This window comes from Sinocyclocheilus anshuiensis, unplaced genomic scaffold, assembly GCF_001515605.1.
Source record: "Sinocyclocheilus anshuiensis isolate Anshui unplaced genomic scaffold, SAMN03320099.WGS_v1.1 scaffold209, whole genome shotgun sequence".
In the NCBI taxonomy this organism is placed as follows: Eukaryota; Metazoa; Chordata; class Actinopteri; order Cypriniformes; family Cyprinidae; genus Sinocyclocheilus; species Sinocyclocheilus anshuiensis.
Window position 1 is genome coordinate 1,684,800 of NW_015540880.1, and position 19,477 is coordinate 1,704,276.

The 19,477-nt window shown below is 36.6% G+C and overlaps 1 protein-coding gene across 3 annotated transcripts in view; it reads right to left on the bottom strand.

The window, feature by feature from the left end:
* Positions 1-19,477, bottom strand: part of LOC107688368 (ephrin type-A receptor 7-like) — a 131,892-nt gene that overhangs the window by 88,663 nt on the left and 23,752 nt on the right. For all 3 annotated transcript variants that reach the window (XM_016486020.1, XM_016486021.1, XM_016486019.1), the window contains exons 2-3: positions 10,026-10,090; positions 1,497-2,166 (exon numbers count right to left, since the gene is read on the bottom strand). In XM_016486020.1, the coding sequence (XP_016341506.1) occupies positions 1,497-2,166; positions 10,026-10,090 (735 nt within the window). The remainder of the gene's footprint in view (positions 1-1,496; positions 2,167-10,025; positions 10,091-19,477) is intronic.

Sequence of the window (19,477 nt, forward strand, 5' to 3'; positions counted from 1 at the left end):
ATATTATATTATATTATATTATATTATATAAAAAATGAACATGCATTATGGGCATGTACAAGTTTATGTTTGACATCTCTTTCAAATAAGAGCATTTATCATTAAAGAGCTTCAGGTTTACGAAGAATAGCTTTTTTTTTTTTTAATTCAATATGTATTTGTTTGTAAGTTTACTTCGCCCATGTATCACATGCCTCTTAGTGATTTATGATTCACTGACAACAATAACAAAATAAAGACACAATGCAGGGTCTGTTGTAACAGCCTGCTGCTGTACGTGTGATCTGACTACAACTCCCACACTGCATCACACAATTCTTCAAGATGGACTGTGAAATATCACACTGACAAAGATACACACTCACACACACACTCCATGTCCTGTAGCGGCTGTTGATAACGCAGTGTCGCACTGTTCAAATGACATACAGCTGTAGTAGGAGGAGAGATTCCACCTCTCAAACACTGACACACAGAAACCTCAGAGAGCGTGACACTCTCAGTCAGCGCTGACGTATTTCTGACCCTTGAAGTGAAACCAAACGGATGACTGTTAGAGTCGCTGACCCACGTCAAAGCAACCAAACAGCTGGGAGCTTCTAAAACCGTCATGTAACACATCTAAAAATGCAATCTGACTAAATCCTCTGCGTTTGATAAGAAGTTGGGATTTAAATAAAATGAGAATGAAATTTGACATCATTTACTCACCCTCATGTTGTTCCAAATCTGTATGATTTTCTTACATTCTTTCTTACAAGATTTTTGAAGAATATCCTGGCTACTTTTTTTCAATGTAATGAAAATGAATGATGACTGAGACTGTCAAGCTACAAAATGACAAAAAAGTACAAACATACAATACATTAACTAACATTAACTAATGGTATTCGTGTTACCACTTTTTTTGAGTCAGTGAATCCAGTTCACAAAAATGGTCAGAACGATTCATTTATAAATGAAACTGATCTGGTGCAGCTCACTGATTCAATGATCTGGTTGCAATGGTTAACTGCTCACTGAATGGTAAGATTTTCCATGAATAGTAAATTTTTATCATTTGGTTTTCAAATAAAACAATCACAAAAAAGACTCCAATATAGTGCATGATTCATATTGATCACTTTTATGATATTTTAGCATTGTTTTCAAAGATTGAACGCTTCAGTCCATACTGAGTGTAAAACCATGGAAAAGATAAACACATTTTCAAATTTCTCCTTTTGTGTTCTATGGAAGAAGGTCAGTCAAACAGGTTTAAAATGAAGGGTAACTGATAACAATTTGCATTTTTGGATGAACTATTACATTAAATGAACAGACCAAACCTTTCATCATCTGGCATAAAAAACGCTGATTACCTGCATAATCATTATGAGACCAAAAGGACTGCTTTTTCACCAAGGTTGCTTTGTGGAAAAATCAAACCATTATGAGTTTTAAACATAAACTTTGGTGCTACACTACAAAGGTTTGGGTGGAAGAGTGTTTCTTACCCTCACAGCTGCTGTGTCCCTCCTCATACCCAGCGCTGCAGCTGCATTTCCCGATGGGCACCAGCCACTCTCCTTCAGCACTGCAATGCATTCTGGGAGGACTGTCTGTGTCCACCTCAGAGTTATTCACGCACGACCCTCTCACCTCCACCAAAGTCGAGAAAGCAGCTTCAGCTACTGTATCCGGGAACACTGCTAAATTCTGCACCGTTGATAAACAACGTTTGTAGTACACTCTCACGGAAACCAGCGCGACACACGCGCCCACATCCTGGAAGGCCAGATGGAATCCTTTGCGGTTGAGATGTCCTATCTCACGGACTTCGGTGTTAAGTTTCATCTTTCGTTCTCCCAAATCACCCTGCGTGAAACTTTCATCTGCTGCAATGGTGTCGATTTTGCTGTAGCGGTCTTCACGGGTGACGCGGCCCAGGTCCCAGTCGGACTCGGCGTAGAGGAGGTTGAAGGTCTCTTTACAGCTACCGGACACGCCTGGGATGCTGTTGCAGTCTCGCAAAGTGAACTGCAGCTCGATGAAGATACGCTGGCCGCCCTGCCGCAATATCCAACCCGTCTGGAGCCAGTTGTTCTGACTGGGCTCCATCACGTTGCATACTTGATATGTGCGAATGGGCTTGTATTTCTCATCGACACCGCTGATTTCCTCCCACTGAAATGAGAAGACAGAGGAAAAGAAAGGTTTCAAATGAAGAAGAATAAGAATCAAGAACATTATATTTATTGCCATTTATCTATTAACACTGACACAACACAACACAACACAACACAATAAAATAAAATAATACTTTTCATGGGCTTCACCAACTTTTTCACTGTGCTTTCACTGTGAACTAACAGTGAAACTTTAAAAACAATAAATCTTTTTTTCCACTGTGAACTAACAGCTTTTTCACTGTGATTTCTCTAAAATGATAATATTCATTTTTGGCCTTTTATCTATTAACATTAGTGAAATAGAAAATAAAAAAAAATAAATACAAATAAAATACAATAAAATAAAAATGTATTCATTTTCAAATGTTACCTGTTAAATTAAATCCCTAAAAAGGGAAATTTTCTATATACACACAAAGATGTGAATTAGCAACTTGTTGTAGATTTATTAGCCTAATTATCACAAAGAGTAAACATATGTACATCATTGTCTATGTCAATAAGACCATCTAGTTGGCATGCATATTTATAGTGTATACAGTTCAATCTGTATAAAGCTTAATGCCAAATCAGCTACAGTATATCGAACACAGAATATATTAAGTCTAAAGCATCTTCAATCAGCACCACAAACAAGCTCATTGTCTCGTAGAGAGATTATAATGAGCCTCTGAAGACGAACACTCTCACAGTGTTTTCACAATTAATTGCAGAGTAATGAAGATCCTTCGTTTCTGAGGGAATTGAGCAGTTTAAATCCACGTCTGAATTTGGCAGAGTCTCTCCACAGATTCGACTATAAGTGGCAGCGAATTTCAATGCATCCTGCTGAAACCCACAGAGAGATCAAACCTGCGTAGCATGTATGCATGTACGTGTGTGTGTGTATGACAACGTAGCTGAGGTGGGCAACGTCTGGGAGCAGGAGACAGAGAATTTAATCGCTCTCAGGTCCAGAATTAACAAGCTAAACAAATAACAGCTTGTAGCGAGTCCCCAGCACATAGTCGCTTCTCCTCACAGATAACGTTACGAACGATGGAACGTTTCCGTCCTGAGCTGAGACGTCCTCTGTAAGGCTTACAGCTCATCTAAGCTATGAATCAAGCTATGCATGTAATCTTTAGCACGTGGTTTAGCATTGAGAAGGAGAGAAAAAGAGGGGAAGATGGGAGATAGGACACAGAAAGAGACAAATGGGGTTTATCTGGTGAGGGCAAAGCAGTCCATACTGGGATTACAGCAGGGATGATTAAGTAATACAGTCTGGGAATCGAGACACAGAAAAGAAATAAGAAATAGAACGGTAAAAGGTAAAGATGGGGGGAAGAGAGGTGAAGAAAGAAACTGGGTATAGGGTTTAACCCACTGAACAGCAACTACATTGACGCAAGTCTCATAAATTTCAAGTACATCATAACACTACATTGTGAATTTTGAGTCAGATATGACTGAAAGTAAGGACTTGCAATTCAGTGAATGAGTCAGATGTTAATTCAGTAAACACTTTGAATGATTCAGTCAGCAATTGAGCAGTTTTAGACCAATGGCTTCATCGGCTGTGAGTCGTTTAGACCAATTCATTAAACAGAACCAGACCACAGAAGTCATTTGTTCATGAATTGGATTACACTGGTTTACAGCCGTCACAACAGGGTCATGCAACAAAAGCATCTGAATTTTATGTGCTGAGAAATAAACAAGTATTTTAGATTTAATATGATATTCCATCCACACTGGTGAAGGATTAGAGACATTCAAGAGCCATTAATGTAAGCAAAAGTCATAAAAATAATCTATCTATAGTATTTATGTATTGTATTCCTTTTTTAACAAATGTAATTGATTTCTGAATAAACAGAAGTTTATACTGAGTCCGGATTATTACTAGCACATTCAAATTAATTAATTAAAATTTTTTTTTTTTAATTAGGGTTGGGACTGAGGAACCATTTTTTATTTAATAATATCTCTCAATTTTATAAATAAATAAAAATAACAGTTCCATTAAACATAATTACAAAACATCATACTTCACATTTTACTTACAAATGCAAAATTAGTATGCAGGCCAATTTAGTTCCAATGCACCAGGGTTGAAACTAACGATTATTAATCTGTTGATTATTTCTTCGATTAATTGGATAAAAGATTTTATTTTATTTTGTATTTTATTAAAAAAAGGTATTATTGTGCTCCCATCATTCTATTGCGCTCCATCTGTTTGTTCAGTTCAACTGAGTTCAGTACAGTACACTTTATTGTACCTGAAGGGAAATTTGCCTTGGACTCATGGTGCTCACATACACACTAGCCGGGTTTCCATCCAAAGTTGGATTTTATTATCGAACTTGTCGAACTTATGAACAAAATTGGAATATTGAATAAAACATTTGCGAATAAGCACCATTTCCATCCAACAAGTCAAAGAGAACAAAATCGTCACTTCCTGATAAACTGGCACTAAATATCACTAAGAAAAGTAGGAGAAGCCACTGAATATAATCATTTTCATATATAATAAATTACTTGTGCCTCAGAGCGAGCAGACGAAACACAATAACTGCGGTCATTGCTTTCACAATGGCTAGTACACAACGACTTTTCATTACATCCCTCAGTACACAGACAATAGACAATATACTCAAAATAAAATACAAGCCTAAAAAATACATCCTAAAAAACTATTACACTTATTCAGCATTACGCAAAATGGAATACAGGAATAAAGATACAAACATAAAAAGTAAGTGGGGAATGAGCTGAGGAAACACTTCTCTAACACATTAAACAGCAACCTGCATCAAACATTATTTTTATTCATTTGTTTAGAGCTCTTAATATAAAAGCACTCGGCTTGGTTTGTGCATTACACTGTGCACAGCTTACTAGGGCTGGGTTTTGACACAAATTTCACAATTCGATTCGATTATCATTCACAAGCTTGCAATTCGATTCGATTATCAATTCGATGCTTGCAATTCAATTTGATTACCAATTCGATTCGATTCAATATAAATTATTTTGGATATATATCAGGTACAGTACATGCCAAATTTTCTCAAGGAAAAAAAATCTCTCAAATAATGCTTTAAAATATACATGAGAGTCAGTTCGTGCTACATTACTATAATATCGAAGGTTAAAATTAACTACATATTAATATTTCTACTTCAATTCGTTTTTTTTAAATCTAAACATTTAAATGGTGGCTGTCATAAGAACTTGATGGATTTATTCAAACATAAGTTAAACATCAGTACCACCGCTCCCTATATGCAGAGTACGCAGTTTGCATAGGGCACCAACTCCCAGGGGGGACACCACCCCAGTTGCTCAAAAAAAAAAAAAACTTTCGTTCTATCTTAATATTAACATATACATAAATAAAAAACTAAACATGAACATATATATATATAGTTATAAAAAATGCATTTTATGATGAACGCAGTAGGCAGTATAAGCACACGTGACGTGCCATTCCCACATCTGCGCGGGCTCGCTTTCAACTCATGTTTGCAGCTGAATACAAATGATCATCATAATTAATGGACAACTAGGCTATATCAGGGAAAAGACATCAGCGCAGTCCCGCGCAGAGAAAAGAAAAAGAAAAAAGCCCGAGATGAAGCCCGTGCATCACTTTCAGGTAGCTACGTTCATAATTCTGTGAAACTTTTTTGACTGTTGGCGTTAGTAACGTGTTTTAAAGGGGTCATATGATGCTATTTCAAGTTTTCCTTTCTCTTTGGAGTGTTACAAGCTGTTCGTGAATATAACCTTAAACCGAATAAACACATTTCATTACACCAAATACACAAAATAATGTGACCCCTTTAATGTCGGTAGTAATTTCACCACCACCAACAACGCATCTGACTTAATAGTCTAGTTTCCATGACTTAAAATGTATTATATAAAAACTACGAGGAAATATATGGTATATTGTTTAAATATGGTTTCATTGACACTGTTAAAATACATAATGTAATACAAAATAAACAATTTACATTATTACAAATGCCTGCAAAGCGCACCAAAGGCCTGATAATTGCTGTTGTTACACTTACAGGATGATCAAATCCTTGTTTAATATTGACCAAACATTTAATTCAAATATCCACTTAATTTTTTATTTTATTTTGTGTGATTTCTGAATGCTCGAGACCATAAAATCAATCAGACAACTATTAATAAAATCATAGCCATAGGTAACTGTCTAGGGCTACAATTGTAATTTATAAATAATACAATTGAATTACAATTTATTTATTTACTTTTATATTTGATTAATGTTCTATTTTGACCCCTTATAATAGGTTTTTTCTAGGGCACCCATTTGGCCAGCAGCGGCCCTGTTTAGGACAACTTGATGAAAGGTTTTGATCCACTTCAAATGTTGTCAGTGTGTATATTGAAATTCCTTTTATCGCTATCTTTTATCAAGTTAAATGTGTTTGTTGTATTTATAAATGTATGAATCTATAGATTTAGAAGCCTAGCTAGAAATGTTAAAGATGAAGTTCTATTTTGACCCCTTATAGTAGGTGTTTTTTTGTTTTGTTTTGTTTTTTTGAAAGAAGGGGCACAACAATACTGTTCTGCTTAGGGCACACATTTGGCCAGCAGCGACCATGTTAAACATTGAAGAACAGTAAAAAAGTATAATGAATATGTTATATGGTGCATATATTAAGCAAAATGCCCCTCTCTACAGTTTATTTTTCTATCTGACTACTCAGTTTATGGTCACCGAATATGTTTTTTTCTGAGGTAAATGTGACGTTACGTGACATTGCTTACAAGCCGTTATTATTGGCGTCTTTGCGCAGCTGAAACACAGATTGAGCGATTACATGAGACAGGATACAGATTGTAAAGTTATACTCTTTCTTTTAACTTACCTTCGGATGTTTAGTCATGTTTATTTTGTGCTGAAACTGGTATTAATGTGGAGAAGATGATCAGCTCATGTGCGCCTCACGCTGCTGCGTCTGTTGAACTGAGGCGCTACAGCGATCTGTCACTCCACATTAAACAGTGCCAAAACAGCATTTATTGTTTGAATACTGCAATATAATGGACAGAATTTTAAATCTGAGACTTTGTTTCATCTGAAAAGTACCAAAGCACAATGCTTATTGCGATTTATTGAATGGGAAGTAACCTTCAATGTTCCATCCATTAACTGAAAACAGGCTAGACTAATCGATTCTTGGGATTTAAGAATCGATATCGTTCGATATCGATATTTTTTACTCAGCCCTAGAGCTTACACTGTGGCATCTGCTATGTTTCACATGGGTTTCATAGAAAATTTAAAAGAAAATGCGTTATTCACTACTGTAAAGTGACTGGCGGATGTTTTCCATAATTGCTAATCAAATTTGTTGTCAATTATTTTCATCAATTGTTATAAATTTTTTTCATTCATTGTTTCAGCCCCACAACGAACTAGGGCTGGGCGATACGTCAAAAATATCTTATCGATAATCGCCTTTAAAAATTTTGCGATATACGATAATATCGTCTACCTAAGCCCCACCTCCACCACGCCCCGCTCCGCCCCCGCCCCCGCCGAGACAACACTGCCGACATGCACCATAAACACACACCATGTTCAGTTTGGTCTTAATTATTGCCACAAAGTTTGGTTTTCACTTTTCCTAGTTTGTGCTTAAAGGGGTCATATGATGTTGCTAAAAAGAACATTATTTTGTGTATTTGGTGTAATGCAATGTGTTTATGCGGTTTAAGGTTAAAAAAACACATTATTTTCTACATAATGTACATTATTGTTTCTCCTCTATGCCCCGCCTTTCTGAAACGCGTCGATTTTTACAAAGCTTATCGGTCTGAAAAGCGAGGTGTGCTCTGATTGGCCAGCTATCCAGTGCATTGTGATTGGCCGAATACCTCAAGCGTGTGACGGAAATGTAACAACCCTTACCATACTATGTTTCCATCATACAGTCTATGGTTTCCATGTTTCCGGTGCGACGAGACAAAACCAATAAAACCCATTACAAACGAGGCATTTGTTGCATCCAGTGGGGACATAATTACTGATTGTAATGACTTATACTGTGTTTTCACACTTTGTGTTGCGTATTGCGCCGCGTAAACATAAAACCATGTCTACATTTGTGATCGGAGAAATGACAAACTACAAGCGTTACTCTACACTGCTCAAAAAACTCGCTTTAAATATATAAAATATAAAAACTCTTTAAATATAAAAAACGTACTTACAGTCTGTGAGTCAGAACAAGACACATTTCATGATGGTAAGTTTAATTTCCTTAATTATAACAATTGCAGCGTTGTTTTTAAACTTGTAGTCAAGCTAAGATCATGCAGGGATTAAAAATGAATTCCGAGCAAAAACGTTAAGGTTTTTTTTTTTTTTTCCTTTCTGGTAGCCTACTAGTTCGGAGGTCTCTTTCGGCCTGTTTTTAACTAAATAAAAATAACTGCTTTATTTAATTAGAAGCATGGTAATTTAAATTAAATTTTTATATAGTAATTTTATTAATCAAAATACAACGCCCACAATATAATATTCAGTGTTGGGCTGCCGAAACTCCAAATGCATGCATGTTGAGGGGCGAGCTGAGAAGTCTAATGTCTTAATTCATTTGCAACAAAACTATAAATTTTTGTTGCAAACAGATGAAGAATTTATAGTGCTATATCTCAGCTTAATTAAACAAAATTATATTGTATACACTGTTTACAAAATCTGTAAAAATATTGCACTGAAATGTGCGCTGAAGGAATTTGCGCATTTTAATTATACCTGTCATGTTTGTGGTTTTTCATCATTATACAGTCTGTTTAAATAAATATTCAGAAACACAAGCAGTGCTACTTTTTGTCTTTTATCTGTTTAACGTTTATTAAACTGCAGCTCAAAATAGAATAGGCATATACCCTAAATCAGGATAAATTATATTGGAACGCATCTCCAAAATAATCACAGACACAGATGCACGTTGCCATTACATTAGTCAGCGCCGAACAATAGGCAAATAAAATATAAACTGAGGTTACAAAAGTGATTCAGTCAAGATCAGTAAGGGATTTTCTTTTCTTTTGTTCTTTGATTAACATTATAATGACTGGCGGCAGCGGCTGCTGTCAATGCACGGATCCAATACACCCTTGTTTTCTTTCTCAACTCTTTACGTTCACTTAAGACATAACTGATTGTATTTATGGGATATTTTGATATAATTCTGTGTGTATTTGTCCATTCGAATGTGTAAGAACACGAGAAAGAGAGCTCAGTCCAGTGTTTGCGTATATAAGAGGCGGCTTTTTTGCGCGCGCTTTGTGTGTGTGCAGCACAGAAAACAGCGCGCAAGTGCAGAAGTGAGTTCTATTTCGTCTTCTTGCAGTTGAATCTTTTGAAATCACAATAAATGCGCATACAGAAATCGAGACGCAGAATCGAAATGTAATTTTATAACAAGTAATTTGATTCCTGATCTTACACATCTGATCTGATTTCCGAAATTGGAATAGCTTTTCGATTCCCAACCCTCCTACTAAATTATTTCATTCTTGCATGCAAAAAAACCTGTATGGTGACTATGGGGCTATGTAAAATATTTTTTGCAACTTACTAGGTTTATCATTTGTCATTTTTTTCCCGATAATCGTCTGTTACCTGACTGTTGACATCGACATCGCGATACTTACGAGACATCGTCGATATACGATAATAGCGTCATATCGCCCAGCCCTACAACGAACTACTGTATATGTTGGATTTACAGTAGTTCCACTTAACTAAAACCATGGTATAGTCTACATCTATGATGATCTAATAAATAAACATGAAGGTCTTACCCCATTAGATGGATATGAGGTCCAACCCAGCTCTGCCTGGGACTCTTTAGAATTCAGCAAGACAACTGGAGGAAAAAAAACAAAAAACAAATCAAGAGAGAAACAATATAAGAACTGATAAGGTATCAGAATCATTAAATTGCAATTATATGTTGTGCATTTTCTTTCTCACTGTCAGAACACATAGAGCTGATATAGTGTTTAATAATAATAATGAACACACAGTCCCAGCGGACGGGCTGTTGATCTGGAGGGTGACTGCATCAGAGGCACATTAGAGCTCAAATGGGGACTGACAGACCTACAGAGCTGCACTTAGTGAAATGAAGAGCACAGGTCATCAGCTGATAATGTCGAACAGTTTTGCAAAGCACAAGAATCTTGATGGATTTCAGCCAGTGAATACAGTCTGTGATACAATGTGCTGGTTTAACATTTAAACATGAATTTTCTAAAGAGAAAATAACTGTTTTACAATGCAATAGAGCCCAAGAGGCCTGTGAAGCAAATTCATGTTGCCATTTGTCATTTCTGCTGCATTTCTACAATTACAAAGCCCTAATGTGAAACTCTGCTTCTAAACTAAATTAAAATGAGCAGTGAACCCTTGAATGTTGTTATTCAGCAATTCTGACAAGTACAGGACTGTGTAAACTAACTTAGGCAAGTTGAAACACTTTAAAAAGATGCCCTTGACACAAATAGAGCTTGGGCTCTGAATCAGCACCTTGGACAAGGCTTGTTGCCATGTAGCCTATAATTCAGAACCACAGACAACGCCCAGCACTCACAAACACAGTTTAAGCACCCTGGACAGCTCCACTGCCTCTCTTATTCAACTCTCTGCCTAAATCTGTACAAAACAAGATGACTTATAAGGGAAAACATGTCTTTCCATGTCTGCAGGACAACTGCACTACGATTCAAAAGTCTGGGGTCTGCAAGTTTTTATGTTTTTGAATGATGTCTCTTTCAAGAAGAATTCTCACCAAGGCTGCATTTACTTGATCAAAAATACAGTAAAACAGTAATATTGGGAAATATTGTTGTTACAAATGTAAACTTGTGTTTTTTATATATTTTAAAGTGTAAATAATTTCTTAATATATATTAGATATTAAATGTACTAATAATTATTAATATTAAATATAATATTTTAATACTGTTCAGCAAATTATAATATATATATATATATTGTGATCAAAACTACAGTAAAACATTTGCTCAGCCAAATTATATAATATATGTGGGTGCACCTATTAGGCAAACGTATATTTAAATATTATATGGTATATTATATATTATTCTGAATCCAAACTTTTGAATGGATGTTTGCCTAATTAGTGTAATAAAGGGCCCACACTATGCCACATATCTCTGCCCTCATTTTGCATGGTGGGTTATCAGAAGCTGAATTATTCATTATTTATTGCTTCCAAAATGCTTGTTTCTCTTTGCTCTACTCTCTGCTGTAAAACACACAGCCACGTGACACCAGCAAAATGCCACCACTGTATGTCGCTGACACAGACTCCGTACTCACACATGCACACGGGCTCTGACATCACAACACTAGTCTGAATGCCACTTCACAACAAGCCAGATGAGCTGCAGAAGCTCCTTCAGAGTTGTTGTGCATTTCTGCCATGAGAGCACTTACAGTATATCTCACAGCATGACTCTGAGCATTTTTTTAGCTTTGTAGACTTGTGGTTACTGCCAAGTATTATGAGGGGGAAAAAAATCATGTATGTAGTGAGGGGTGAGTATTTTACATTCCCAAGGTTTTCTGTGGTAAACACAGGCATAAATTTCAGTGTTTTGACATTACTTCAGTTGGTTGAAGTGGGGTTTTTTCCCCCCTCAGAACAGCTGTTGCTCAGTCTCTACTTTTAGGGGACAAGATGCCATTTGATTTCTGCTGACACAGGCCCCCTACTGATCTGACCTTCAAGAGGCACAGAAAAATAGAAAGAGAGGCTGTGCCAGACTAGGTTATACTACACAATGCAGTCATTCTTAGAGAACCAAGGCAGTCAGAGAGACACAGCGGGGTCAGACCAAGTAAGAGACAGAAAAACATAAAAAATGTGAAAACAAGAAGGAGGAAACGTTCAACCAAAAATGAAACCCAAACCCATTTGACTTTCTTTTGTTAAACACAAAAGGATAGATTTGAAATGTGCTCTTAATGAAGTCTGTTTTCTAAATGCATGTGCTAGATCTTATTGTGAATGATTTATCCATGCATATGTTTTAATAAAAAAAAATTGAGCTAGTAATTTTTTCAATCATGTCATAACTCGATCTTCCGGTGAAACAGATTTTGATGTATGCCGGACTTCTCTACTCATTTTGTATGCTTAAACCGTGCCCTTTTCTTACAATCAACTTCAAGCTCACATTCAGATCTGCCTCCATCTAATCAACAACCGACAGATCCAAGTCTCCGTACTACATATTTTCTCTTTCATTAATCTGTTTCACTCAGATGTACATCACAATATGGAAGAAAATATAATCGTGACTTTAAAGTCACTATTTTCTGTGCAATTACAATTAATAGAGCTTTCAAGCTTCCAAAAAATGCAAAAGCAGCATTAAAGTGTCATAAAACAGGTCATAAAACTCAAGCACTATATTCCAAATCATATGAAGCCATGCAGTAGCTCTGGGTTATTTAAGTCATTGTTCACTGGACATGCTTGACAGTCATAGTCCCCATTTACACTCACTATACAAAAAAAAGGGCAATTTAGACATTCTGCTAAACAGTTCATTTTTTGTTCTACAGAAGAAAGTCAGTCAAACAGGTTTGGAAGCAGAATTATTCCCTCACCCCCCAAAAAAAACAAATTAACCTTTGAAGAAACAAAGACAACATCATAAAGAGGACTGCCTGAAGGATGTGCTTATGTCACAAGGGCACTAATCTCCCTGTCAAACCCAACACACTTATGTAAATCCCAGTGAAAGAATGATAATATGAGAATCATAAAATTCAATAGAGGGGATTAGCCACATGTTGTTAAACTCACTTCCATGCAGCTTATCTGCGTATATACATAAAGCACATGCAGGCTCAGAACGCACCAATCAGAGTCCAGAGACCTGTGGAACACTCATCGGCCAAACATATCCCTCTAATAAGCACACAGACACCAACTTAAATGAACTCTCTATGTGTGCGTGTGTGTGCTTGTGGCCATTAAAGCCAACTGAATGGCAAAGCGCATTAAGCTGAAGCCCAATACAGACCCTTATGGCCTCATTAAACTTTCAGCTCTGCCATTGGGGTCTAAAGAGAGCTAGATTTCTCTAGTTCTATGGAAACGCTTGCACATACACGCACAAGCCGCTGAATCATAATAACAGCTGCTTGCCTGGGTTTCCACACAGGGGGAAGCGTATTCATAAGGACCTCTCAGTCCTTCTCGCTCTTCTTTCTGATCAGCTTGGCATAGTGTCGAAATGGGTCACTGTGGCGAACGCACGCTTTTAAAAACACAACCCCCCTCCGAGCCAACACAACACAACATACTTCCCAAAACTGACTTGCTTGGCTCTTACATGATCTTGACATCGGTAGCCTTGGAGGCAGTCACAAATGAAAAGTTGTTTTCAGGAAAAGGGGGTTGAGCGGAAGTCGAGGTGCAAGAGATTTTCTGCGGTTGGTCAGTGAGAGGTGGCTTGAGTCATGGGCTGTGACCGTGTGGAGTCGGGTTATGTCAGGTCCATGTGCTGACGTAGATGTGCATGACAGCTTCCTATTGATTCAGTCTTCCTAAATTCTGAAGCTTGGCTCACTCATAACGTCATCGTCTACCCACCAGAACCTTTGAGCTGTCAGAGTGAAGAGAAATAAGTTAATGTGTTTAACAAGTGATTCAGGGTCATTAAATGGTCATTGAATGCCTTAAGACTTACATGCACAGCTTTGAAAGCTGCTTTGCCTCATGTTCTGTTAAGATGATTTGGAATTAAGAGAGTAATGGCAGATTTTTATGTATGTGAGGAGGGGTAGGAGAAGCATCAGAAGCCGTATGAGAGGCGTATGAATAATCCAAAATTAAATTAGGCCACATCTGACAATAGCGAGTGAATTGAAAAAATGCACCAGTTTTAAATATTTTGTGCCTGTCATGAAACTACATTTTACATAATTTCTTTTCAAATAAAAAAAAAAGTTCAATTTTGGGGTCAGTAGGATATTCAATTTTATTTTTTCAAAGGAAATTATTACTTTTATTCTGTAAGGATACATTAGATGAGTCAAGAGTAAAGTCATCTTACAGAAGATTTCCATTTGAAATAAATGCTTTTTAACTCTTTTTCATCATAGAATCCTGAAAAAGATGCATCACGGTTTCCACAAATTATTAAGCAGCACAACTGACCTCCACATTGATAATAGTAAGAAATGTTTCTTGACCAAATCTGCATATTAGAACAATTTCATGTGACACTGAATACTGGAGTAATGACTTTTGGAAAATTTAGCTTTGCCATTACAGCAATAAATTGCATTTTAAAATATATTCAAATAGATTTTTTTTTAGATTGTATATGATTTAACAGTTTTACTGTATTTTAAATCAAATAAATGCAGCCTTGGAAAGCATCTTTCAAAAACCTTTAAAAAAAAAATCTTACCAAACCCAAACTTTTGAAAAGTATATAGAGAAAAATTATGAAATAGAGTTTCATGACTGTTGAGAAGCATGCATATATTTTACCATTATATTTAAGCCTTATTTTTTTTATATATATATATATATATATATATATATATATTCTGCAAAATATGCAATTACATTTTGAGTGCCATCCCAAGCATCTCCCAAAATTGCCTATACAGCCAGGTTCATCACAAATCCATAATTCCTCATTTTTAAATAAATGTCATGAATGAAGACAGCAGTCACCAATAAGGGTCGGGCTGAGAGCAGGCAGGTCATGTGACCAACTCCCTGAGTGGAGACTAGAGTGCTGTCAGCCAGAGCATGTGCTTACATAACGATTATGAGATGTGAGCCAAGTCAAAATGATTAGAAAGCATCAAAGAGACAACAGACAGCTCTGACTAATGCACATTCAAAGTGACAGAAGTGTTCTACTAGCAAAAATGCTGTACAACTAGAATTTGACATCTTCTGAAGAAATTTTAAGTTTTGGGTGGATGTTTGGTGGTTGACTAGTACCAATAATAAGAACGCACACATACCTTGAACATCCACAAATTCTGAGAGGCACATACACACACCCACCCTTGTTTCTCGACCTTCTGTCCCACTTAACCTGTGTTGATTGCTGTAGTTTTTTTTTTAAATGTCATGGTGAGCCCTCGGTGTTAACCAGAGCTCTTTTCTGAGTGAGAGGACAGTTTTAGTGGAGCTTTCAGACACACCTCAATAATTGAATTTGAAGCCTTATCATTGTTAGTACCTCCATTTCATCTAGCCAAGTCAAGCAAAAGATTTTAAAGTTTTATTCAGACGAGAGCTGCTTGTTTGTGCGCAAAACAGGATGCTTGTGTCGACTATGCCACAGCAGTTGTAGCTGTAGCTGCTGTTTGGCATCTCACTCTCTCGCCCTTTGTGTTCCTGTCCATGTTGGTCAGGATTTTCCCCTTATGAAGTCAAGAGGGTTTAATTCAGTTGGGGTTGGCATCAGAACGGTTCATTGTGCTCTTTGAGAATTTGAGATCACTGCAATATGAGGTTATGGAGGAACTTAGTGGACAAGTAAAATTTGGTTCAAAGGTAATGATAAAGATGAGGGATTCACCTAAACAATAATAGTTATTTAGTTATAAAGAAAAGTAATTTAGTTATTAAATATTATAAATATTAAGAAATGCTAATGCACTTAAATATACACTACTCTTCATAAGTGTGGGGTAAAAATATAACGTTTTGTAATATTTTTATTTATTTTTTTGTACTGCAGCCTTGGTGAGCAAAACACTTCTTTCAATGACAATTAAAAACTTATACTGACCCCAACCTTTTGAATAGCAATTTATAACGCCGTTGCATTTACAGTATTTACAGTATTTGATACAATGCTTCCAAATTTTTTTCATGTTCTGTTTTAACCAAGAATTTTCTTGTTGGTGCATTACTAGGAACACCAGGAAAGGAAAGGAGGACAGTGTAAGGGAATAACTCATCCCCCATCCCTAATTCTCTCTCTCTCTCCCTCTCTCTCTCTCTCTCTCTCTCTCTCTCTCTCGTTGTTAATAAGCAACAGAGTCAAAAATGTGGAAGGGTGGTTACGTAAATGGAAGTGGGGGGGGACTTTTTTCTCCTCTTTCAATTTAGGAATCCACTTTAGATCAAATTAGACTCTGATTCTCGCCACATTACCACATCACCTCCCTTTCCTGACAGGAGGAGGGCCGTTCTTCTCTCCAGCACTCCCACCTGTCTCATTCATTCATTCTCAAAGACGACGACTTCCCCTGCCCTTGTATCTTCTCCTTCTCCTCTAACACACTAAATGTTGGATTACAGAGGTGATATTAAAGATACTACGAGGATGTGGAGTGAATTTTCCTCTGCCGTCCTCACTCTCACACATCCCCACACTCCCACCCATGGCTGTTTACAGTGGGGTGGGCTTATGTTCAGAAAGCTTGATGTCATCAAACTAAATATCATCACTGATGATCTTGATTGGCAGTCTAAACTTCTTTTTCCTTACACACTGTGACACAAACATACACAAAGATACTACAACTGCTTGTCATTTAAATTTGAGCAGAAACCAAACATGTTGTCAACATACTTTGATATAGAGGTCTGCATTCCGGGATTAAATTCCTGAATTTAACCGGTATTTGACCGGTAGCACTCGGTAACTCTGGTGTAATTTGAATGAGATCGGGCGGTCTAACAATATCCTGTTCCCGACGTCCATTCAGAACAACATATCTGTGCTTTATTCTTATTGACCACCGGTACAGCCTGCACTCGGACTGTTATGCAAGCATGCTTTCTGCGTCACACGTTTTATTTGCGGGGTCTGTGCGCAGCATGTGCATAACGATGCTCAGAGCAGGCTGTATCAGTGGTAAATATACGGCCCTCAGACAGAACAGGCAGGTTGTCGATGGCTGACAGAGCAGAATAAGGATGGAGCAAAGTGTGGATGCGCTGTCCTTGAAGGACGTTCAACGCGGTTTTGTTTATATTTTGCTTAGCCTATCATTTTAAATGACAGATGTCGTATTTATTTATTTTTCTCTGCGACACTTTTCCTACTGTGTTAACCGAAAAATGTCAAACGAATTTAGTATTTTGACAAGACGAATAAAAATAGCTAACAGGCTATTTTTGTACAACCTACATTTTTTTTTCTCTCTGCGACACTTTTTCCTATTGTGTTGTAAATGTTAAACAAATTGTATCCTGACAAGATGAATAAAAATAAGAAATACAATTTTTGTACAACATTTTTATTTTCTCTGACACTTTTTTTCCTACTGTGTTGCATAAAATATTAAACGAATTTTGTGTCTTAAGATAATTCATATAAATTCAAGTCAAAATGAATAAATTCGAGACTCTTGACAAGACGAATAAAATAACAATTGTGTGCAGACTACACTTTTATTTGTTAGCCAATCTCTCTTTTTTTCAGTAGCGGAAATTTAAATGTGAGATTCTGGAAACAAGATCTAAATTTAGTGGAAACGTTCGGGTCGGGAAGAAAATTATTCTAAGCGGACAGCGGCTGAATAAAGAGTGAATATATAGCGGGAACGGGTGAGTGTGGAACATAACCTTGCTGGAGCGGGCGGAAGCGGGACTAAAAAAAAAATAGTCCCGCGCAGACCTCTACTTTGATACATCAGTGTATCTGGACAGTAAACTGATAGAATGCATAAAAATATTTTAAGTTATATGTTGATGTGACATGTTTTGAAAGACATGATGCACTTAAAACACTATAAATATTGTCTTGATTCATAAAATAATTGCTTAACAACCAAAATTATTTATTTATTTATTTATTTTTAATGCAAAAAAAAAAAAAATCTCTTATGCACACCAATACTGCACTTATCTAATCTTGATTTGAAAAAGACTTTTGCTTTTTTTGAAAATAAATAAATAATTTTATTCAGTAAGGATGCATTAAATTGATCATATGACAATAAAAACTTTTACATTATTACATAAGATTTCCATTTCAAACAAATGCTGTTCTTTTCAACATTCTATTTAAAGAATCCTGACAAAGTCAATCAACACATCTGTTTTCAACATTGATAACAATAAGAAATGCTTCTTGAGCAGAAAATAAGAATGTTAGAATGATTTCTGAAGAATCATGTGATACTATAGACCAGAGTAATGGCCATGAAAAATTCAGCTTTGCCATCACTTGAATAAATTGCATTTTAAAATATATTAAATAGAAACCAGTTCTTTTCAATTGTAATAATGTTTCACAATATTAATGTTTTTACTGTATCTAATTAATGCAGCCTTGGTGAGCATAAGAGACTTCTTTCCAAAACATTTAAAAATCATACTAACCCCAAACATTTGAAAATGTAAAGCGTGTATGTGAAAAAGAAAACTGAGAACAATGCCAAACCAAACTCTTTCAAATCAACACTCAAATCACATCCATCCAACCCCTCTCATCATATCAAATCATCAGTCCAAACTCACTAATTCTCCCCACCCCCTCCATCTTTCCATTATTACTATAGACATTGATCACCATCCTATTGATGAATGAAGGCAAGTCAAAGGTGTATGTGTGAGAGAAAGATAGAGAGACGGAAAGGTCTGGGGTCGGGAGAGAACGAGGCCCGACTGGCCATCCATCAATACGGCACATCACGGAACCACAGAAATCCATACTCTCGACAGCTGATCAATCAATAGGCAGCACAACCGGGCAGCTTGTAAAATAATACAGCCAGGCGAGTCGATAAGTTAAAATAACAGGTCTGTGCCTGTTAAACTGCAGAAAGATGGAGGGATGAATGGATGGCAGGAGGGAGAGAAAGCTTGTCCTCACCGACTTAGTGAATAGATGACGGGGAAATATATAAGTCGCAATGACATCTGTGCTGCAGGGTTCCTTTAAGATCTGATCTGGGAACAGACTCTCTACTTACTGTAATATAATACAAAATAAAACCACAAATAAAACAAATCTAAAAATATACCAGAAATTTCAAGCAGCATCCTATAAAAGTATAAATCCAACGTCTCACAATAGATGCCACTAATCTTTCTCTTCTTCCATCTAAAGTCGAGGCTTTTCATTATCATTTGTACAACTGTCAGATCTCATCGCTCAGCTGTCTCATATTGTCTCGATTCATTTATTCCATGATTGTTTATTTACTTATCTGTGAAGTAGATAATTTGTGCATATTAATCCACAAATGCCTTGTTTCCAAAAAAGGGGGGGGGGGGGGGGGGGAG